The sequence below is a fragment of the Lissotriton helveticus genome, chromosome 2_2 (genome assembly GCF_964261635.1).
Source record: "Lissotriton helveticus chromosome 2_2, aLisHel1.1, whole genome shotgun sequence".
NCBI lineage: Eukaryota > Metazoa > Chordata > Amphibia > Caudata > Salamandridae > Lissotriton > Lissotriton helveticus.
In genome coordinates, this window is record NC_136060.1 from 160,818,122 (window position 1) to 160,843,690 (window position 25,569).

Consider the following 25,569-nt stretch of genomic DNA (forward strand, 5'->3'; position numbering starts at 1 on the left):
TAGGGCGAAAGGGAGGTGTCGGGCGGGCACAGAGTGTGATTTTCAGGGAAGAGCAGCGCAGATGGGGGGAGGTTTATTGCCGATGCATAAGACAGAGAGCGGGGGTGACCAGTGCCTGGGGAAGATGCTTGCGAGGGTGGGGAGCCATGCTACGAATCGACAGCGTGCAGAGAGTGGGTCTGGTCAAGGCATCTAAAATGGCTGCCGTGCACGACAAAAGTGTGGCATTTCAAAAAAGGCAAGATGGCGCAGACAATGTTTTTCAACACTTCCTCATTTCCTTCGAATCGAACGTTAACAGACGTTGGTGCATATTACCAAAGTTAAGCGATATTTATCGCTAACGATGCTTACCAACGAATTTTTTACCGCTAAGCATCGTCAGAAATTATCGAAGATAAACCTTGCTATTATCAAGGTTTATCGCAAATGCGATAATAAACGGCCGCAATGCATGAATATCGCTAAAAAGTCAGCGATATTCATGCATTACCGAGCTAATGCTCTTAGCCATGTTATCCACCTCCCATTGGATAACATGGCTAAGAACTGCTCAGGGCAGGTGTTACTTTTTGGAGATATTCGCGCTTAGCGCGAATATCTCAAAGTTGGTAATAGGAGATAGATATCTTGCATGTTGTAATGCAAATTATTGTGGTATATGGAACTCATACCATAATCTCTCAGGAAAGCAGAAACTGATCCTTTTGGGACCGCCTAAAAAGGCCTAGGGGGTGAGGGGTACTCTACTTTGCCCCCTTTTCACGTTCCGAACTATTTTATTTTACTCTCTTCTGTAATTACACAAAATAGCAGCGATAAGATGCATCGGAGACACACAGTGAGAGAAAGGAGGCCGAAGATGAAGAAGAGATGTCAAATACACATTGGAGATAATATAGTGGCAGAAGGGAAGTAAATATGAGTAAACTTACCATGTAACATAAAAATGTTGCACTCTATACTATAACTCTCATTTTATACTACAATCACTTCGCTACAACCTCATAAATTAAAAATAAAAATGAATAATGTCTCAAACAATTTTTGATTTCTAAATATAAATTTATTCTTCAGAATTTTCTAAATTTGAAAGAACTAGTAACATGTCCTCATCAGCAATTTCCTCATGAAAAGTCTGCAATGATGATTCTTGTAACTCTATGGTCTCCAAACATTCGATAAATTCGCCATCAACAGATTGATCAAAAAAATCATTCAAGTCATCTCCTCCTTGTGACAATATTTCATTATTGGTGCTGTCAATTTCAATCAATGTAGTGGAATCATTCAAGTCATCTCCTCGTGACAATATTTCATTATTGGTGCTCTCAATTTCAATCAATGTAGTGGAATCATTCAAGTCATCTCCTCCTTGTGACAATATTTCATTATTGGTGCTGTCCATTTCAATCAATCTAATGGAATCATACAAGCCATCTCCTCCTTGTGACAATATTTCATTATTGGTGCTCTCAATTTCAATCAATGTAGTGGAATCATTCAAGTCATCTCCTTGTGACAATATTTCATTATTGGTGCTGTCCATTTCAATCAATCTAATGGAATCATACAAGTCATCTCCTCCTTGTGACAATATTTCATTATTGGTGCTCTCAATTTCAATCAATGTAGTGGACAATTCAAAAGAAATTGCCACGGTCTCTTCATTGTGAGCCATTTTATTTTGAAATTGCTTGCTGTAAATTGCAGAAAAAAATAATCACTTTCATTTATCGTTTCTAGTAATACATAATATAAAACTAACTTTATCAAGTATTTAGTATAACAGAAGGACTGCAAATAAATAACAGAAAACATTTTTCAAATTATCTTCAAGTGTACAACATAGTTCCCCTTACAAATTAACAACTCACCTTTTTAAAAGTAGGAGAAGTGTTAGTACTGTGTAAATCAAACACCAGAAATTCACCACCAAAAATTCCTCACAAATGTACCTCAGACAGTAGTATCACAAAATGGCTGTGGTTTCCTCTCATTTGACATATATATATAACCAATTAACTTTCATCACACACAAATACAAAACCAAAGTAACATTTTAATTGGTTCTAAATTTCAACACTTTCAAATGTGTTTTCCCCATGCAATTTTCCATAGGACATTTACATACGTCTACAGCCTGAATGGCTGAACGGAATTACACCAAACTTGGCAAAATGGTACATCAAACCTAAGAGGTCAGGAAGGATCTACTATGCCCCCTTATGCTCATTTCCCCCTTTGCTTTGGCCTCCTCTTGTCTCTCAATCCTACCGAGAGACAAGATGGCGGCCACTACGGACTGTTTGGAATGTTGACAGACGCCGGAGAACCAATCAGCTTCGCAAAGCTCCGTAACGCGAAAAGTATGCGAAGCGGAGCGCTGTTACAGATATATATCTTTTTTTGAACGTTAATTTCTCAAAATCCACTGGAGCACACATATTGAGACCTAGCAAAGGCACATCGGGCTACCAGTCCCTAATATTTTACCAAGTTTCGTGCAAATCCATTCAGCCGTTCGATTATTATTATTTTTTTTTTTTTTTGCCCCGCGGGGCCCTTTTAAAACCTCCACATCAAACCTAGGGGGTCAGCGAGGATCTACTATGCCCCCTTATGGTCATTTGCCCCTTCGCTTTGGCCTCCTCTTGTCTCTCGATCCTACCGAGAGACAAGATGGCGGCCGCTACGGACTGTTTGGAATGTTGACAGACGCCGGAGAACCAATCAGCTTCGCTTCACAAAGCTCCGTTGCGCGAAAAGTCCGCGAACCGGAGCGCTGCCCGGTCCGCTGTTACAGATATATATCTTTTTTTAAACGTTAATTTCTCAAAATCCACTGTAGCACATATATTGAGACCTACAAAAGGCACATCGGGCTACCAGTCCCTACAATTTTGCCAAGTTTCGTGCAAATCCATTCAGCCGTTCGGGCTAAAAGTGAGGCCAACCGCCCTATGGAAAACTCAATGTTAAAAACACGTTTTGGGACCCCCCTTTTTTCTCGACCCCCCCTGGACGAACCCCCCCCCAATTTTCAGGGGCTGCTCAGAAACAAAATGTGCCATTTTCCTGAAAATTTCAGCCAATTCCGTCCACAAACGCCAAAGTTATTAGACATAGAATTTTCAAAAAACCCATAGAGAAAAAATCCTAACTATATATACCTACTGGCGACCGCCAGTAGGTAATATATATATATATATATATATATATTCGAGATAAGATTCCAGTTATCTTAGTTTCACACTGAAAGCATCCAGGCACTCATGAGCAGAGTTATATCAAAGCTTATTTATTCAGCAATTCCATCTACGCGTTTCGGGAGTCAAGCTCCCTTGATCACGATATATTCATTTATTTAGCAATCTGCCTTGAAGACTGAGTGGATGTATAAGTGTGTGAATGGAGGATTTAGTACTAATGTGATTGACTGTCTAAGTGAGGAATTTTAAGTGTCTCACTAAGTATATGGGAATGTGATTAAACTGTATGAATACCTGTATCACTCTATCTCTTGTTGTGTAAACTACTACATACGTTGGTTACTACCTATGTGAAAGCCTACATTAGTTATTAATTAGTTAAATGAGTATTTGTATGGGATAGTGAATGAATGTGTGTGTGGTTGGGTAGGACGTGTGTGACTGTGGAAAGATGTGTAAATAGTTGATTTAGTAAGTATATGAGGTTAAGATTGTATGTGGAAACAGTTGTTTGGGTGTGTGAATCTCTTTATGGGTGTGGTGATGAGCAAATATATTTCTCAATGATCTATGTCCAACAAACTAAAAATATAAAAGGCAGTGTATGTGACAGTTATTGTATATAAATAAGTATACATAATACTCAGTGATTGTGTGAGTGATGTATGGATAACTGTATACTTGTAATACTGATTTTATAACACACTAAGTATGAGTTACTATCTATATGAATAAATAAAGTGGTGTTTGTATAAGTGTATAGCTAAGTAAATGTAAGTATGATCTATTGTTTGCATAAGTGAGAGGATGTCTGCATAAAGGAATAGGATATGTACTGGTGTGTAATGTTGATGTAGGTATATAAGTATATTTATTAGTGTTCTATTGATCTTTGTTAGCATGTATGAGTGAATCTATAGGTGAGTGTTTAGATGTGTGTGTAGATGTAGGAATCACTGAGTGGGTTTTTAGAAACTTATACTGGTGTATCAATGTTTCAAATATGGTACTTCACATTTCATAATGTGTGTTAAAAGATTATGCTACTGTATGATCAGGTGTATTAGCTTGTCACATGGATGATGTTATCAGTGATGTCATCAGTGATGACATTTGAGATGTCATCAGTGATGTCACTGACCATGTCATGAATGATGTAATATGTGACATCATCATCAGTGGATTGCGGTCCCGTGAGTTATAGTTAGTACAACTAACTATTACGGCGGAATTTCAATGGTTTTATACGAGTGAAATGTCCAGCTAACTATAACACCCCTGAAACCTATGTTTTTTCATGGAATTTCTAAGGCTTTTTTAGATGCTAATTCATAACTATAACTTATCTGAAACCTATGGTTTTTTCAGTGAATTTTAAAGGTTTTTTAAATGCTAATTCCTAACTATAACATGTCTGAAACCTATGTTTTTTTCTGTGAATTTCAAAGATTTTTTAAATGCTAATTTGTAAATGTTTTTATTTTTTATGTTTTCTAACTAGATTTTTTAAATCTTTTTATTTTTAGATGTTATTTTTAAGTTACCTTACACACTTTTTTAATTAATTTTTTTACATAAAAATATATATTTTTCATTATTATACATTGTTCATAATATAGTTAAATTATTATTATTATTTTTTTATGGAGTTGCGCACTGTTATCCTATGGGTAAAAATTCACTTAGCAGGTAAATAGTGTTATCGTTACCTTTTCTTACTCAGTGGTGGATCCTGGATACAGCACTGCTGCATTTCCTCTAAGCAGTTGAAAGAATGCAAATTACCAAAGACATGCTGAAGCCCACATCTTTTTTTTTTTTAAATATCGCTAGAATGCGCGGATCATACGCGCATCCCGCGATTTTTCCCAAAAAAATAAAAAATAAAAAGGGGCTCTGGGAGACTTTGTGGGACCCCTGAGGAGACCTAGAGGATCAGGGTGTGTCTACCCTCTCCCTTTTCACGTTTTACACACACATTTCACACGCTTCTTCAGCCTCCCTTGTACCGAGACATAAAATGGCTGCCAACAGTTTCTAGTTTCGAATGTTGACAACCACTTGACAGCCAATTAGCCTTCAGCGCGTGATTGGAAGGGTGAGCTTATGGTACGATGACAATAAGCGGAGTATACGTATTCATTTTTTTTCATGGGAAGTGGGCCCCCCCTCCCCTGCCCAATTCCGGGGCATGGCTAAATATATATTATTATTTTATGGAGGACGGCTGCAAAGCCCCCCTTCGGAAACCACTTCAAGACCAAGAGGACATACGAACTCCATCTATGTATGTACCCCGTAGGAGTTACCTTCACTTTGCGCATGCATGTTTATGGTAGCGCATGCGTGTTAATGTTACGCATGTGCACAATACGTCCTACCGTCTGGCTATGTACCCCTAACGTATTTCATTTTATTTGCGCATGCTCAATTACAACATGCCCAATCACAGCTCTCACACCCAGTGACATCATACTCAACCAATCATCCTCCTGCAAAGCATTTATAAGCTGCCAACCTTCTTGAACTTTTCCTATGCCACAGTCACAGCCATTGAGAGTGTTCGTATCCACTTCTTCGTAGGTGAGCACTTTTTTAAGAGTAATTAAGTTAATTAATCTGAACAATCTTTAAATACCGCGTAAATGCAAATGTATGTTCTATTTGGCAATGCTGTTTTTAAGCATGCTTTCCTGCTTTCTGATATAGTTAAAGTTGACTTTGTAACTTTTGTCTCTGTGCAAATCACTTAATCCTGGTGCGTTTGTTTAATTTACCAAGCACCACGTGGCCGCTCCTACAGCAGTGTGCTACGTGCTGTTCAAGTGAATGCGATATAGTTTTTCTCGTGTAAGTAGTGCGTTACGTGCCCCATGCATTGCAAAAGTAATGTTTTTGGCAAAAGTGTATTTTAGCACGGTTTCCAGCTCTTGCAACTTAAATATTTTGCCTTGGTATTCGATGTTTCTGGGCAAATCACTTAATACGGCCGCATATAATTTTTTAAGTAGTGCATCACGTGCTCCTTCCTCCCCATGCACTGCACATGTAATTGATTGATCAATGTTGTATTTTAGCACGCTCTTCATGTTTTTTAATAACCTTAAACTGCATTTGCCCCCTGTTCTATCTCATTATAAAGATATCTCAACCATGAGAGGTACTGGTCGCCACAAGCTGTCCTGCCCATACACTATACCACGTGGTGGTGAACAACTCGACACACCAGATCCACTGACTGCTCTCCATATGTTATCAACTGAAAGTTGCAATGCAAATAAAGTGAGTGACCAATCTCGGCCTAACATTTGTATAATGCAATGCTATTTCCTATTTTGCTTGCCAAATATAACCTCTGATAATTGCTTTTCATCCTCAATCTGATTAAGAACAAATGTTTTGATGTACATTTAAATTAATCTTGGACATATGTACAACATATACATTTGTAACTCTTTTTTCAGTTTGCAGAATGTTTGTTGCTGAGGTTGAAGAAAACTATATCCTCCTGTTCCACCGATATCTCAGATATGGCATTTACTAGTTGTCTGAAACCATGCACATTCACACATTTTTAACGGACAACGTTAAGGTAAATACTCACAATACACCACTCGACAAAGTTAAAAAGTAACGAATATAAGTACTTGAGGGGTTTTCGGTGGCAGATAATCTCAAATTCACACTTCTAAGAATGAGTCTGATACAGGGTGGATCTCCGTATAACTAATGGATGATTAGGTTTTAGGATGGCATACAGAGCTCCCAATCTTCTTACTTTTTTCTTAAAAGGGTTCCAAATTGGGGACCAAAATTAGGCTGTGCAGTAGAGGTTGATGGTGTTGTTCCACTGGTACTTGGGCCTCCTCATGAAGCAGGAGGAGCCTCTCTCAATCTCCTTAACTCTTCCCTTGCAAAGTTGACCGGATTCTTAGTCTGCAAGTGCTTCCACATACTTGCAGTTCCACACCAGTCCTCTTTATTGGGGTCTCCTCTTGAAAGCTGTTTTGCATATGCAGCAAGTAACTTTTCTTGCATTCACCTTTTTTAAGACTTGTAAAAATTAATTTCAAAACATTCAATAAATACAGTGCCACTATGCATTGTGTCAAATGCTTTATTAGAAATATGCAGAAAATGTTCCCTTTAATTGTTGTTAACGTATTTGCAAAAGAATTTGAAAGGAGAAAGTAGGAGATGGATAACAGAGGTACGACGTTATATCTCAAACTGCAAAAATTGATAAAAAGGGCGGACCAAAGTCTGCATGTACAATGCCAGTGGAAGCGTTTTAGGCACACTGGAAACATCTAAAAATATATATGTATATCGTCAAGTGTTACTTAACGATATATATATCGTCACTGGAAACATCTAAAAATATATATATATCGTCAAGTGTTACTTTGACTTGTAATGTTTGACCTCATTTAGTCACATCAATCTAATTTTAAACACTAATTTTCTTTTTTGTTTTGCAGATTACCTACAATACTTCTTTTGGACTCCATATTATATGTTGTTTATTATATTGTTTTGTTAGTTATAGTTATAGTTATTTATTGTATTGTTATCTTTTAGTTATAGTTCTAGTTATTGTTTTATTAAAAGTTAATTTAAGAAGTACATACGTCTGTTTTTTCTTGTGGGTGTAGCAGTCATCAATAGAAATTATATTTATAATTTGAAGTTTAATTCTGAAGCTAACTCATTAGCAACATAGTGTGGTGAACATTTAACCTCTGCGCTCACGTAAGTGTTCCATGAACTGTTACTGTGGTAACAGGCAGAAAGCCATTTGGGGGTAGGGTTAAAAGTTACTGGCTGTACAAAAACCGTCATATTTACCCAGGATCTTCTACATCACAGAAAGGAAAGCAAAGTAAAACAAAACACTGTGTACCAGATTTACAACCCCCTTGCACCACTTTCGTGTCCAACCACCCCACCCCCTACAACATTACAAGTATGTGTGCTTCAACGACCCCCCTCAAGCCCCGGGAACCACGACCCCCTGAAATTTGTGTATTACAGGACGCAAACTGCGTGGCTTATGTTTATATTTATTCACATGCCACCTTGCGTGATGCACCACTAGGATACAGGAGGCCTTCAGCCCCAGGAGCCGCAGCGTCAACCTGATCGAGACCCGGGATAAAAGCTGAAAGATCAGAATCAGTGCCTAAATATTCCGAACCCGCTGTTCAGAGTGAAAAACCCGAAACTGTGCCGAGTCCAGAACCGCTCCGATGAAGAGGAGCGTCTGAGAGGGGCACAGGTGAGACTTCGGCATGTTGATGGACAACCCCAGCAGGTGCAAGAGGTCGACCGTAGTCTGGAGGTGGGAGACAACTGTCTGGGGCGAGCCCGCCTTCAACATCCAGTCATCGCGATAGGGGAAGACTAGAACACCTGATCTGAGCACATAAGTGAATAAACATGTGAATAAATCTTTCTACTTTTCTACGAGACTATAGAATATTGTCCATATACCACAACAATCTGAGTTTCAATATGCATGGCATCTATTAAAGAGATAGTGTACATTTTACAGATGAAGAAAACCAAGTCTTCCTCATGAACTTTAGACTCTGCATCGGTACTAACTTGTAATTACTAAAATCTCTCAATAAACACCAGGGCTCTTTCTGGAACCACCCAACATCTATACACATAAGCTTGATATATATCTCAAAAATACATGCTTAGTTTTTTTCAGCGACCAAATGTGAGGATCCAACGTGCATCTCGCGACTTTTTTTGTTAAAAAATGTTCTTACTTTTTTTTCCCTACGGGTCCCTATGTCACCCCCTGAGCAGGCCTAGGGGGTCAGGGTGTGTCTAACCTGCCCCAGTTCACATGTTGCCAACATATTTCACAGACTTCTATCCCCTCGCTTCTACCGAGGCACAAAATGGCTGCCAACAGTTCCTGGTTTTGAATGTTTACAACCGCTTGACAGCCAATTAGAATTCAGCACGTGATCGGAACGGTGCGCTTATCCTACTAGGCCAATCCTCGCACAATCAGCGGATCCTCCGCGCCCATAGATATATAAATGACTTTAACCGCAATGTTCTCAAAAACTACTGAACAGATTGACACCAGATAGACCAAAGGCACAAGTCGGGACTAAGAACTACCTCTCTGCCAAATTTGATGTAATTCCGTTCAGCCGTTCGAGCTGTAGCCGTGGCTAGAGGTCCTATGGGAAATTGCATGGGGAAAATGCGTTTTGGGACCCCCATTTTTTCTTGGCCCCCGCTTCACCAATCACCTCCCAACTTTCAGGGAAGGAGCAGAACTGAGCAGGCCAAAAGTTTGGAACATTTCAAGAAGATTCATCAATCGACGCCAACGTTATTGGCAATAGAATGTTGTGGTTTTCCTATGGATAATAGGTCCTAACTATAACTACCTAATGGCGACCACCAGTAGGTGATATATATATATATAAGTAAAATGAGAAGGCAGCATTGGAGCACTATGGGTGATGTAGTCCCGGCATTTTTATGAAAGATGTTGCAAGAGAGTAACGAAGGAAAACTTGAATTGTCACACCATCTGGGGGTTAAATACATAGCCTGAGTGGAAATACAGTACTACCTTTGTTACAAACAAGAAATTATGGAGAACAATTGCACAAGTAATGAAAACCTGACTGCCTCTTTAAAAGTTTTAATGGACTGTTGTCCGCTTTCAATGTCTATAGAGTTACGTTTTTATAAAAAGCTGAACGAACCCATCGCTGTGAGACAACCAGTGGCATATGATTAAGACTATTGAAGTCGAAACGCGTAATGCCTGTTTTATCACTGAATAAAGCAATTGACAAGCACTGCTGGTGTGGTCCGTATTACGCTGCTGGGAGTAGCGCGTGTTTCGTGTGGAATATGAGAGGTGTCTGACACACCTGAAACGGACCCCGACCCGAGAGGTGGTGGCGCTACCTTGTCAGAACTTTAGTTTGGAGCTAGCGCTATTCAGGAATGCCCCCCCCGGTTGTAACACTGAACGTGACCGAAGTTTTGATGGAAGGGGCCACGTTGAGAGGCCCGCCTCAACTTAGAGAATGGACTTTTATCAGCCAGGGTTTGCATAAGGAATTTTTCCCGTGCACTGCGTGCTTGATAAAACCTGTTTGAAAGGCAAATTTTAACTGAAAATCAACCCGATGGTAGCAAGACTCATATGCAGCGCACTGTGACCGAGGTATGGAACTTTTCCTTCAAGAGCATGTATTGCACCGGCACAGAGTGAAGCAAGTTGATGTTTTTGTCAAGATCGACATTGAACACTATAAGTAAAATGAGACGGCAGCATTGGAGCACTATGGGTGATGTAGTCCCGGCATTTTTATGAAGGATGTTGCAAGAGAGTAACGAAGGAAAACTTGAATTGTCACACCCTCTGGGGGTTAAATACATAGCCTGAGTGGAAATACAGTACTACCTTCGTTACAAACAAGAAATTATGGAGAACAATTGCACAAGTAATGAAAACCTGACTGCCTCTTCAAAAGTTTTAATGGACTGTTGTCCGCTTTCAATGTCTATAGAGTTACGTTTTTATAAAAAGCTGAACGAACCCATCGCTGTGAGACAACCAGTGGCATATAATTAAGACTAATGAAGTCGAAACGCGTAATGCCTGTTTTATCACTGAATAAAGCAATTGACAAGCACTGCTGGTGTGGTCCATATTACGCTGCTGGGAGTAGCGCGTGTTTCGTGTGGAATATATACATATATATATATATATACATATATATATATATATATATATATATATATATATATGATTTCTAGAAAAAACAAAGGTTAAAGTGACACTGTAGTTGAAAAACTAATGTTTAAAAAAAAAAAAAAAAACCTGTGACATTCTCCAGTCGCAATTCTATGAGCTAACTATAACTTACGCCTGCAGTATACTGCTTATGACCTCACATATTATATCACTCATGACAGTGTACATTTCATTATTGATGGAATCACTGATGACATCTCAAATGACATTACTAATGTTAAATTACATCATCCGTTCTCTTTCTGTATGCCCCTGCCCACTCACTCCTGCCTTCCGTGGTCCACTTGCTGCCTCTGCGCATGCCGGCAAGACCTCTCTGACTCCATCTCCTTTGCACTCAGTTCTACATTCTTGACCCCTGCCACCTCCTCCCTGCCCTCTGTTGTCCATTGCGCTGCCACTTCTGCCTGAAACCCCTGGCCAGTCTGCTGACCCTGCTCCATCTCCCTTTGTCCCCTTATTGGACCAACCTTTCAGATATACCTAACTTTTTAGGTCTCCGCCTAGCGAAGGCTGCACTTGTGCAGTCTCGCTGGGGAGATCTTATGTTTTACAGAGTGGGGCTTGAACCCGCCCCACTTCTCCATTAGCTGGCTTCCGAAACGGAGGACAGCCAATGGAGGAGAGGGGCGTCACTCTGTTTAAGCCGGGATTCGGGGGGGGGGGGGTTACTTTCTTTCTCTTTTCATTCTCTCCTCTTCCCATTGGCTGGAATTTTACATTCCAGCCAATGGGAAGAGGAGAGAAAGAAAAACATGCCCCCGAATCCAAAAATGATGCTGCCTTTCTCCGAGGCATTTCTGCATCGCCTCGGAGAAAGATGGTGGTGGGAGCGCTCCTCTCTTGCCTTCAGGGCCCTGCCCAGGGGTCTCTCTACCCCCACGGGGGCCCTACAAGCCATAGGGCACGTGGGAAGGGGCACAGTGTGGGTGATTAATTACACTCCTCTCTACCCCCTCCTCCGGTGTTGGTCTGCCTAGTGATTCCGGGTTTCTAATTGAAACCTCATTGTGTGGTTCTCAAGTCGCGCTCGTACGACAGTTCAGATTTTCTTTCTAGGACAAAAACAGTTCTATTCTGTGAACATCCAAAATGATCATTTAATAGAACACTTCACAGTGAAACTTTCCAAGCTGAAACAGAGCGATGCCCCCTCACTGCAGGTCAGGCAGCGTCTGCTGGTCGCCCCTGTCCCGGAGCGGATTGTCAGAGTCGGCGCTGAGTTCCCATCTGAACCCCGCCCCTCGCGCATGCGCAGTGCAGAGGGAGAGGCCCAGAGTGCCAGCGGTAGAGAAGGGTGGATCCAGGAGGGCAGGTCAGTGCCTGGGGTTGAGAATGGAAAGTATTGCGGGGTGGGTGAACAGGGGTGAGGGTTTGCACCCATGTATAGGGTCCGTGGCCGAGCACTCCTCTGAACGTCCCGTCAGTCACTCAACCTCGCACAGAGAACAGACCATGAGAGTGAATACCTCCCAGGGAGGAGAGAGTTAAGAAAGAATAGCCTCGCGTCACTAGCCCAGCAGGAGGGAACCAGTGGAGCATAGTGCCCTCTCAGAGAGGAGCCCCTGGTTGTTAGCTATAGTGAATAACCTCGCCGCACGAGCCCTGTCCCTGCGGTTTCTGTACACAGTTGTCATGCATGTTCCACTTGTTAAATGCTCACTTTGATGAGACATGTTTCACTTGCTTTGTGCAAAACGCGTTACTGTATCGAATGTCCCCTGCTACACAGTACATTGGCAACCTTGCAGTGACTACCTTCTACCCCCCCCCATAATAAGTGGCACCCAGCAGAGTCCCAGCCCCCGGATTTGAGACCTCCACCCAATGTGAAATCCTCCTCGCCACCCCGAGAGCACCCCCCCATTACCGCCTTCCATGGTTAATGCACCTTCCGCAGTCAGCTCTTCCTTTTGGTAGATAGTGCCGTTGAGAAGGGCTTCTCTACAGTGTTTCACGTTCATATAGTATGTAGCGCTCCCTGCCTTTAAAGCTCCTTACTTTAACCCCACTGTTCATTACTTCCTGCCCCCCCCTCTCGAATGGGCAACACTGAACCATGGCTACCCCGGCACTGATAAGCCACAGAAAAGAGCTTCAACGAACAAACAGCCCCGTGGGTCAGTGACCTCTATAGCAAATGCCCCTCGGTGAAGAATGACTCAGACGAGCCCAATACCATGCCTCCCATCCGGCGCTTTTCTGCCATTTTCACAGGGCTAGATCTGTAGAACTGAATGAACTCCATTGGAGCAATGCCCCCCCACAACTAAATAATCGATCCGTAACTTCCATAATTCACTTGTTTCTTCTGTGTTGTTTGAAGTTGTGCAATGACGCAGGTGCGTGTCCCACCTCTCCAGGAGAGAGCGTGAAGAAGGGGTTTCCCTCATACCTAAGGTCATATTGTACTAGTTTCACCTATTGCCTTTTACCTGTGCCATTCCGTCTTGAGCGTTATTGCCTCGTCAGTGTTGAGCTAGTCAGATCATTGTGCACATAGGCTACTTTGCAAACCAAACTGCCTCTATGCGCGGGCCTCTAGTTTAACAGTGGTCAAAGCGCTACAAGAACAACTCTGCGTTGTGTCTGCTACAAGTTTTCTGTTTTTAAGTCCCAGAAGGCGAATCTAGGTGCAAAAAGCAGGGTACAGCTGGTTGAATTGAGTGAGTACAAATTAACTCTTCAAAGTCTGCTGAAATGAACATGGGCAAGAGGCGTTGATTCACTGTTTGACAAGCGGTAACACTGATAATGGGGTGATACTTACCCTAGCGGACACTGTGAGGTGTAGACTAGCTAGATGAGGAAGCAGGTGGGATCATGGCTTTATGTTGGGGCCTGGTTTAGAGAGTGATAGACAGCAAGGTAATTCCCACCAGAGGATTCTCCGCCATTCAATTGCTATGCTACAGTTTATCAGTCGTAAGTCTGGTGGCAAACCTTAAGGTGGAAATTTCATTTAAGATGGTAAGTTACGCTAGCTCCGCGTTTCAGCTTATTCTGCAAAGGCCCACTGTGATTATGAGGTAATGGAGGACTTAGTTGGTATTGTCCTCTTAATTTTGCGTCATGGAATGGCAAATTATGTGGTTGCATCGCTAATTATTTGGCAGTGTGATTAGCAGCAACTTGTGAGGCACATTCTTCTGCGCCATTGCTGCCTGGCATTTTAACCTGCATTTATATAATAAGGGCCCCACAGAACGCATATGTTTCACGAGAATTATACGTTCTAATAAATCAAAGTGTTAGAGAAAAAAGTTTTACATGTTCACCAGATCCTAGCTAAAGTTGTGTTTACCAATAATTCGTGATTTATTTTGAATGAAAGTATAAACAAAAGTTGTTGTTTTTTTTTGCAGTGTTTTATATAGCGCGAACTAGACAAAAACCGAATCGGGTATCAGAGCGCTTTACATAGCACCAGTTACGTTCAATGAGGACAGACACACATTCATTTTAGGCACAGGGAGATTAAGTGATTAGCCCAGAATCACAGGAGGTTTTGGCGTGGTTACCGAGACTCAAACCCAGATCCCCAGGTCCGAGGTCGGGCGCCCTAGCCGTTAGGCCAACTCCTTGATGGATGGAATTCTTTAATTAATTCCAGCCACTTGTAATTACTGAGCCACATCCCAGTCCATTGTTATTTTGTACCCCATGTCACCTCAGTTTGGACGTTGCCATGTGCAAATCAGTCTTGACCCAGCTCTAGTGGGAACAGTCCAGCCAGTCAGGCCAGTTCCTCACAGAACCGGAGCACAAGCAACCCAGGACCGATGTTGGCCTTATTATTAAGGAATATTGGAGCAGGGCCAAGACTGATGCGCATTTATTTCGGTCCAAACTGAAGTGGCATGAAGGCCAAAAAAAACGATGGATTGGGATGCAGCCCTGAGAGATTCATTGTCAGTGGTTTTAACTCAAGCATCCCATCGCCTTGTTTTTGATGTCCATGTTTAACATGGAAGTACAGGAATGCCATTTTATTAACTTGGTCGTTTTTTCTCACAGAGTAAAAGATGGTGTAAAACATGCATTGTCTAAGGTTTAAGGTTAACACAGTGTAATAATGTATGTCCTATGGAAACACTTCTTTCCATTAAGGACCAGCCTTACAGTACATTGCTTGTTTAACCGCATCGCTGCGGCGGCTATTCCGCCGCAGCGCTAAGGGGGCGGGGCGGCCATGCGGCGGCCGCATGCTGATGACGGAACCGCTCCGTCATCAGCCGCGGTTGGGCTGTGCTCATGACGGAGCGGTTCCGTCATGGCCCCGCCCGCTCAATAGAACTCGCCGCGTAGGCGCGAAATCAGCGCCGTGCAGGCGCGGCGGCCGGGCCATGACAGAACCGCTCCGTCATCAGCACAGCCCAACCGCAGCTGATAACGGAGCGATTCCGTCATCAGCATGGAAAGGGTTAATACATTTGTGTTTCAATAGATGAACTTTATGGGTCACGATATGGTCCCCAGAAAGATGCATCATGTTTGGGATAGTTTTGAATCCTGGATTCCCCTTTGAAACAGCTGTCGGTTTGACAACTGTTCTTTTTCAGACAGTGTAACCGTTAAACAGCGCTGAGCAGCCCAGTGTGTCCTATAGAAAAATATGTGACTGTGAATTACCTATTGGAAATATATATATATATGTGTGTGTGTGTGTTTTTGTGGCCGCGCACGCACACACACAAGCGTACACACACACACATTTTACTTATGCGGATAAACAATCTACTCTCTGCGCCGCTAACACGTTTAGTAAGACTGTGAGCATGTTACCTATACGGAAGTAGAAACATACTGGTCCTAATACTAAAGCTGCTGTCAGTGACACCTTTCAAAGTAACTGTACTAACCGTATAAGTCTCAAAAATGCTGACAATGTCAGCTATAGAACTATATATTCACCCTTATAGTACGAATCTATCACCACCTAAAGTACATCCACCACCACCACCACATCCAGCCACATCCACCACCACCACATCCACCACCACATCCACCACCACCACCATCACCACCACATCCACCACCACCACATCCACCACCACATCCACCACCACATCCACATCTACCACCACTCTGTGTGTGTGGCTCTGTGTGTGTGTGGCTCTGTGTGTGTGTGTGTGGCTCTGTGTGTGTGTGGCTCTGTGTGTTTGTGGCTCTGTGTGTGTGGCTCTGTGTGTGTGTGACTCTGTGTGTGTGTGGCTCTGTCTGTGGCTCTGTGTGTGTCTCTGTGTGTGTGTGTGTGTGTGTGGCTGTGTGTGGCTCTGTGTGCGTGTGTGGCTCTGTGTGTGTGTGGCTCTGTGTGTGTGTGTGTGTGGCTCTGTGTGTGTGTGGCTCTGTGTGTGTGGCTCTGTGTGTGTGTGTGTGTGGCTCTCTGTGTGTGTGTGGGTACCAATGCAATAGGTCTCACATTTGCGAGAGATTAAGCTATTGGCATTGTAAATGACAATGCCATTTATTTATCTGTTTTCAAAACCAACACATAAATAAAAAATGTGTCATTTACAATGCCAATAGCTCTAACCTTTGCAAAGGCGAGAACGTTGCATTGTAAATGCTTGTTAACCCTTCATGATGACCCTGATTACTTTTTTAGATGCAAAGTTCTCGATAACAACTATACAGATTTATACCAAATAACAACAAGCACGCTTTTTGAGTAAAGGTTTAACTTGCTGTAGCCTAAATACTTCAGAACCTAGGGGATATATATATCGCTCCATCTATACCTCTTCGTACACCTCTTCTTCTCTATTACTTAGTCTGTCTCTCCTCCACACTGACTTCCTCTTTTCTTATTTCTCCTATAGCCACTTATCCTTTTCATCTCTCCCTCTCTTTTTGCATCCTTCTGCTGTTTTTATCTCCCTCCGCCCCCTCCCCCTTTCCTCTTTCTCTCTCTCTCTGCGGCCAAATGAGAAACTTAAAGGGACAGATAGAGAGAGTTTTTTTCTCTCTTCTGCTTAATTTTACATTGAGGGGTGTTTTTACTCCTGTACCCCTGGGTTAAGACTTATCTGCTCTCTAAATAACTAAAGCTTTCACAAACATCTCTTATTAGGAAATCACAAAGCCATTGGCTCGGGGCCCCTCTCTTCCAAGCTGCCTACCTCTGTCCTCCTCAACTTTCGGTCTAACAGACTTCAATGAACAACTCAAAGCCATCTTTTCCAAAAGCAAGTATGCTAAAAAAAAATATATATATATAAGCTATGCATTTATGAATTAGAGCATGAAGTTCCAAGCACTCAGAGAGCGCGCACACTTGAAAGATGCCATTAACACTTCAAAACAAAGGGGAGATGCGAATGGCTGTGTACCTAAAGGCTGTTTCCATTGAGTAACCGCATGTGTTTGTGTGTGTTTGAAAGTGATAATGTTTTGGCGTAATGGCAGCAATTGCAACTAATTGCAGCCATACAGCATCGTCCAAACAGCCACTAGGTCCATAAACCTTGCATTGCTTTCCCAGGAAGCAGGCACCCCAGCGAGCATGGAATGAATGGGCCTCCCCGCAGCTCCTTTATTCTCTTGCTGTCTGTCTACGCCTCTCTGCCCACAACACAGGCAGACTTCCTCCTCTGCCCCGGGTAACATTAATATGCCCGAGCGCATTTCACAATTATAGACATAACATCCCGCCAGAATCGCCCTTCATTGCACGCATTAGACTGTAAGTGCTGGCAGTGCATGGGATCAAGGATGTGCTTACATTGCTACTGCTAGTTGCATTTTGTGGATAGGAGATAGCAAGAAATACCAGCCTAATAATATATAAGTAAGCATAGATTTCCTATTCGGTATTCCATTGTACCACCTATGCATTGACATGACATAACATGTTAAGAATATAAAGCTGAACATTTTAAATGTTTTGTAAATGTGAAGGGATTTGAAACTGGAAGCTAAAAGATCAGTTGGTGTCATTAGCTTGATTGGTGGGAGATGCACATGTACAACAAGCAGAATATAGCATGGGCAATGAGTGGCCTCCATTGAATTACCAACATATAGAGAATGCATTAGGAGCAAAAAAGACGAAGTAATGTGCTAGAGTCTAGAATTAAAACCGAATTTAGAAAGGCTTCAACATTCCCATTAAAAATAAAAAATCGTTTTTTTCATACTTGTTTCTATATTTGTTTATGAATTAAATCAAATAGTTGATCCTTTGTGTTTTTTTATGTATACTTATTTCTGTTTTTTTGTGTGAACTCTTTTGGGGTTCAAATTGTAGAAACTGCTTAGTCTGGGGTTCCCAGCTTCCAGTAATGACTCGGCGGGCAGCCCCAGATTCTAATAATGATTCAGTGTGTGTCCACAGAAGTCAAAAGGTTAAGTTAAGAATCGCTGCTGCAGCCCAATAATGTGACCACTACCATCTGGAAATTAAGATGTGAATATGATAAAGAGCTCCATTTGTGTCTGAAAACGAGAGTAATCCCACAAATTCGAACCAGGATCCTATGCCAACTTAGTTTACATCATCTACTGGCAACATTCATATGACAACAACATGGCAGCACATGCCTAGAACAACAGGACGGATGGCTTGGAATGCTATCAGCAGCATACTGATACCTCAGCCAGAAATGAGTAGGTTAAAAAATTGCTCTTTGGTGAAGCATTAGGCTAAACTGGATTCTATTAGATGGTGAATGTGTAAACTCATCAAGGTTTGCCCTTAACTACAGTTTATGTATTCAGGTATGTTAAACGAATTAAAAAGCAGATAACTAGCTGAGATCAGTGAAGTGGTGTGCATTGCGACATTAGGATGCACAAACTAGGTGGGGTAGGCATTTCAAGAATGTGCCTTTAAATGAAGAAAAGTAAGATGCTAATTGCCCCTTGGATGACGGTGATATTGACTGAAATTGACTGATCAGATGGCTGTTCATGTCATAATTCTTACAAATGTACCTGAGCTTCATAACTGCTTGACCATGTTGAACAGGCAGTTCTATATTTTGTGTGTGCAGTGCATAGTTTATATCTCTTCATCTCCAATCTTGCTTCTGGTGGTGCATTGACCTCAGTAGATTTCTGATGGGTATGGTATCACCAAAAACCTGTGACGAGGGAATATGATGAGGGCTCAAATTTGCAGCCATGTTAGATGTTTCAGAAGAAATTGGCCATATATGGCTACATTTCTAATGTCCCTTGATAAGGTATGAACCCCAGTGCAGGATATGCTTCATTGGTGATGGAATTGGATACTGACCTACAGCGAGGATACCATCGACCCTGTCCACATGTTGGAGACCTCAGACTTGCATAGTGCAAGTATTAGCACAAAAATCCAGGAATCTTCACATTGATTTATTTTTGTACTTATGCAAAATATGGCATAGTTATAGATCCCATAGACCCTCTGGTGAAATACCAACTCAGACCCAGACTACCATCTTGAGACAGGAAACCTGGCAGGCTATAACTCATGAATGATAGTGAGTTGTGGGCAACAAACAGTCCTGTGAGACTGACAGGATTAGTTGCTTGTTACTGAATACTGAAAATCATTTTACCTTGGATAGACACACACTATTATTTAAATAATGTATGTAAATCAATGTCCAAATATAGTGCAGATAGTATGCTTGGATAGTATGCTTGGATGTAACTCTAAAAGCAGTAGTAGCAATGAAATCAATTTAGAAGCAAAATATGAATATGAATTGCAACTTTCTGATGGTGTTTCTGAAATGCATTGCATTGAATGATGAAATCAGTGTTTTTTTACCCTTTGACCTCTAGTTCTCATATTTTAGCTCGAACAATTTGCCTGTTTTGTTCTTTGAGAGAGTTGCTATCTGTCTCTGTGTCTCAGGTGAGGTGTTATAGCTGATATGTCCAAGTCGGCTTCCAGGAGCCGTAACCTTCACTAGGGAGGTTTGCAGATCAGCTCACATGAACCAATATCCGGGGAAGCAAAACTGAAGATGTGTCTCTTCCTAATACATGTCTGTACCAAGCTCAAATATATTTTCTTGGATATTTTTAAAAATTGCTGGCTTTGTGAAGAATTATAAAAATGCAAGAATTGGAATATTAATCAACAAAACAAACTGCTGTGACTCAGAGTTCTGAACCAGTAGTCGCAAAAAGCAAATGGATAGTCTGTTTCCTAAAATGGATTTACTATTTATGGGAGTTATTCTCTGGCTCCCATGAGCAGAAACATGTTTATTATTTTTACGTACTTTAGAAGTATACTGTTTTATGCAGTTTTTCTTCTTTTTCATGTTCCTTTCTAACTTCTGATTTACATATCAACCTGTAAATTATTATTTTTATTGATACCTGAAAGACATACATTGTAGCCATTAATCAAGTGAATAAATTAAAAACATATTTGAAGTTGTGGCCTGCATTATCAGAGGAACAGATCATTATTACATAATTATTTATAATGATGGTATATACTTATGAGACATGTTTTGCCCACTTGAGCGTTTCTACATTCTAATCAAATTCACTGTAAATATTCTGATGCTAATAGAGAAAATGTAATCTGTTGTTAACAAATTGTTGCATTTCTGTTGTAGTCTGTTTATTATGTTTACACCTAAACATGTATTTTGCAAATATAGAACTTTACTGTAATGAGGACTTGTGTGCGGTTACATGTGTTTGCCCTCCTTTTGACCCAAAATAAAACACATAGATGGCTTAAGTGGACCCCCTCTCTGTTTGCATAATTACTGCATGCATTTTCCAAAAGTTGTTGCAGGGTTCTAGATAAACTGATGATGAGCCCCTGCTCCAGGAGAGTAAATGCACTTGAATTCCAATCCTGTATTTTAGATTTATATCTGTAGCTTCTGATCCAAAATAAATTTAATCAGAATTGTGGATCCAAAATTGAGAGGTACCCATCAAAAAAGGTATTTCATGATATTGTGAATTGTGGAGTTTAACAGGTGTAGGTTAGTGAGATAAGCATTCACCTTTATTATCAGTAGCCACATTATCATGCTATTCTTTTTTAAAACATCTTTGCATATGACCACTCACCGAGGAAGAGTCAGGTGGGCTAACAGTTTATTTTATTTTTGTGTTTTTATATAGGATAGACTTGGTTGAGTGGCATTAAAGCACTTCATAGGAGAGCAAGAAGCATAGTATTAATAATTATCATCATAAAGCAACTAATAAATACCTGGAAAGCATTCAGAATAAATAGTTATTAGGATAGTCAGTACAAATCAGAAGAGGAGAATTGGAGAAGTGAATCTCAATTTCTCCAAAGTGTCTCTCAAATAAGATGATTTTGAGATCACTTTTAAATATGGTCAAGCTAAAAGTTGTGGAACAAATGGTGGGAGGCAGTTCCAGATCTTTGTTACACTGCTGGAGGATGCCTGTTCCTTTTAGCATTTATGCCAGGGTGCCAGAGGTTCAAGCAGGAAGGAATCAGCGTTCATTGATCCTCGTTGAGCTCCAAAGACTTTTAGTTTGTCAAGCAGATAGGGTGCGGAGTTCAGGAAGGCACAGATCCTTACATTGGGCTGTTGCTTCTATGGGAAGCAAATGAGGCAGTGTTTAGCATTTTGCTTATGGTGTGAGGTGTATAGAGGAGTGCAGAATGACTTTAAAATTGATCCACTGCGGTATTAAACTATCATTCTTTCTCAAACACAATAGTAATATTATAGAATAATTTGGCTTAACAAATCTATAACAATACTTATTAGTTGTGTGGTGTAACAAAACTCCCAAACTAAATAAATCATTTAAAACGTTAACTCGCTCTCATATATCATTTCATTGTGCAGATGTTAACCCAGAGTTCTTGTATTTGCTATGTAAAGATCATTTCTATATGCACCCTCTAGAATGGGCATTTTCATTTGTGATTCTGTTCATAAATATATTAACCTTTCCTCATCTTTTTTCAATAATATTGATGTCCTTAAAATGGAGTCTTGTAGCTGGCACTCAAATAAAATATTATCACATAGGGCAGCACTCATTTCTTAAAATTCCTTCAGATAATATTTGAACATTGCATTGTATGTGCACACAATTTAAGCAAAAGACATGTCAAAAGGAAAGGAGGTTTGAGCCTTCAGCCCGACCCTGTTCAACATCTACATGGCCCCCCTCGCACAAGTGGCCCGCCAGCACAACATGAACATCATCTCCTACGCCGACGACACCCAGCTCATCCTCTCCCTCACCAAGGACCCGCACACCACCAAAACCAACCTCCACGAGGGAATGAAGGCCGTCGCTGAGTTGATGAGGAGCAGCCGCCTAAAACTGAACTCGGACAAGATGGAGGTCCTCATCCTCGGCTCCACCCCCTCGGCCTGGGACGACTCCTGGTGGCCGACCACACTGGGAACAGCACCGAAAACCATGGACCACACAACCTAGCATTCATCCTCGACTCCTCCCTCTCCATGTCGAAGCAGGTCAACTTCATCTCCTCCTCCTGCTACAACACCCTCTGCATGCTTCGCAAGATCTACCAATGAATCCCAACCGAAACCAGAAGAACAGTGACCCAAGCCCTCATCAGCAGCAGGCTAGACTACGGCAACGCACTCTAGGTAGGAATCGCAGCCAAACACCTACGACGGCTGCAACGCATCCAAAACACCTCCGCCCGTCTGATCCTCAACACCCCTCGGCGCAGCCACATCACCCCCCACCTAAGAGACCTGCACTGGCTCCCCGTTAACAAGAGGATCGCCTTCAAGCTCCTCACCCACGCACACAAAGCGCTCCACAACACCTGACCAGCCTACCTTAACAGTGGGGAACATCCTTTTCAACAAAACTCTAACAACACGGTACCATTACAACGCAGGTTTTAGAACGAAAGTCGTTACAGTGACTTTCGCTGGAGGATGCTCTAGGATAGGGAATAGTTTAATTTACTATCCAACACCTTCCCTACTATCCACGGGGACTGGAGTTTGAATAGTAAATTAAACTATTCACTATCCAGCTCCCCCCAACGCAAGTCGTTGTAATGACTTGCGTTGAAAAACCTGCGTTGTAACTGTACGCATGGTAATACCACGCGTTGTACCGTCATACATCCTTAGCAGTAGACTCAACTTCTACACCCCCGCCCGCCAGCTCCGCTCCGCCAGTCTCGCCCTCGCCACCGTCCCGCGCATCCAACGTACGACCTCCGGCGGCAGATCCTTCTCCTTCCTCGCCGCTAAGACATGGAACACCCTCCCTACCAATCAGCGGCAGACCCAATACCTCCTCACCTTCAGAAGGCTCCTCAAGACCTGGCTCTTCGAACAGTAGCTGCACCCCCTCCCCACCCCCAGCTCCTTGAGACCCTCGCGGGTAAGTAGTGCACTCTACAAGTTGACTGATTGATTGATTGATTGATTTATTGAGGGCTCATCGACAACTCTTATCCGTAACAGCCGCAAACTAGTCTGACTTCAAGAATAATGAACCAGTGAACTTTCTACCTGTGAATATGTTTGCTGCCTAATGGATATACATTGTGAGACTGATTAAATGAATGTGAAAGCGCCTAGGCACTCCAGTGTGTCAATGACTACTGTAAGGGATCCATTACAAGTAGGCCTGTAACAGTCAGGTATGCCCCCCCCCCCAAATGCCAATTCTTTGGATATCTATAATTCAAGGGGAAAGTTATCTAACATTAGAAGCTATTCCATCATGCTTTCTCCATTTTCTGTTGGATTTTCACCTGTACATTTCAAAACTATCTGGGCGAAAAATCCAGGACCCACAGTGATCCTCCCACCTTGGAATGGGCCTCTAATGAGGTTGTAAAGGAGGCCAGTCATGTAATGAATATGGTCCTGGTGAGAACAGATTTTATTCATATCAATTAAATGTCAATTTTTAGGTCTCGCCTACGCAGCTTGCACACGCTGCAAAGGAGACCTTTAGCAGTCGTTCAGCTGTTTTTCCAAGCACATACTCGTGCTTGTGGCGGCATACACCTTACGGGAGCGTGCATGGGTGCTCCACATGCATGAGTATGTGCTTTGAAAAACAGCTGACTGTGCGGGCACGCGCACGCACCACTCCCGGGCTTGTTTTATTGTTTTCGCGAGGCGCACATGCTTGTTGTCACCTAGCAGCCATAGCATGGAGAATACATAAGTAGAGAAAGTGAACCGTGCCGTGTGGCATATGATAACATGCTTCCATCCAGTGCTGTTCTCTTCCCCAAAACATTTCAGGCGTTCTAGTCTTCATCAGCTCAGGTAAACCAGGACAACATCACCCATACTGCATTATGGTGTTTAACAAGTTTCACAGACTGAAACATAACATTTTTGATCACATGAAGTCTATTTTGGAAAACTTGACAGCCCTGTATGTGAGCCTAGCGTTCTTTACAAAATTAGTATCTGCTCTGGAATGTTTATATTTATTTCAGTGAAAAGAAATATGGCCCAAAAATGTTTTTGGAAAGACGTAAACACATTGGTGTGCATTCACTTGTTTATTTCTCATATGCAAAGGCCACATTCCACAGTGTCATTTTAGTACAGCTTAATTAATCAGCTTGAGAAATCCCCTCTTATGTTCTATACATATAAAGCTTATTAAATAATATTGGCTTCCACTCGTTTTATTTATATATTTCTTAACTTTAACACTGAGCGCAGTGCCATCTTCAAGGACACCGCGCTCAGTGTTGAAGTTCAGAGATATATAAAGAAACTGAGCACAGTGTCCGTAAAGCGGCGCTGCGCAGAGTTTTAAACTAAAGCATTTGCAATGCAATCGGACCTATTGCATTGCAAATGCTTTTTTTTTATTTACTATGGAATAAAGTTGCTTCGACTCTTGCCTTTATTTCTAACCACTTACACAGCAGCAGCCTTACATACCAGGGGAGACAGGAGGGACCCGGAGTGGAGTTCTTTATAAAAGAGAAAGGCAGAGGGGAGTGAGTGCCAAATTTGCACATACATATATTTATGTTCAGTTAATGGTCTAGAGCGCGAAGCAAGGACATGGTGGTGTCAGAGCGCTATACATCAGCGGAGAGACGTCTTTGTTTCCCCAGACCGTGATTTACTCTACAGAAAACAACTGTATTGCTAAATGACAAAAGTGTATGCTTTAAAAACATATCTCCTCACTGGTACCGCTCTCTAGCGCTCATTCGGGAACCAAGACATATTAAACTAGAGGGATTATTCCAGGATCACACAATTCGGTGACCTGTTAACTCTGGGCTCCACAATTTCCATCATTAAAACCCCGTAACGGAAAAGCAACATTTTTCCAAACTACAGTAAAACTAGTAGAACGTGTTGATACTTCTTACCACAAACTCTTATTAAAATAGGGGGGGGGGGGGGTTAAATCTGTAGCTTCTGCTCTAATGGCCATATAATAACAAACAAAATCTCAAAGCATGAATGCAGTTTGTTTCACAGGATGCCCTGGGGTTGGTCTGGGCGCTAAAGCCCGACCCTCTCCAGGGGAGTTGTGGAGGTAGAGTTCAATTTACCGATTATGTTTTTTTTTAATGCGTGCCACACAATTTTACAACAGGTTTCTCTAATA

The 25,569-nt window shown here is 41.8% G+C and overlaps 1 protein-coding gene across 2 annotated transcripts in view; it reads right to left on the bottom strand.

Moving 5' to 3' along the window:
- The window catches only part of KCTD8 (potassium channel tetramerization domain containing 8), a 721,836-nt gene that overhangs the window by 120,018 nt on the left and 576,249 nt on the right, over positions 1-25,569 (bottom strand). The window contains exon 3 of one of the 2 annotated variants that reach the window (XM_078678965.1): positions 9,484-9,490. The exons of the other annotated variant lie outside the window; for it this stretch is intronic. Within the exon in view, the coding sequence (XP_078535091.1) occupies positions 9,484-9,490 (7 nt within the window). The remainder of the gene's footprint in view (positions 1-9,483; positions 9,491-25,569) is intronic. 2 annotated transcript variants of the gene reach the window in all.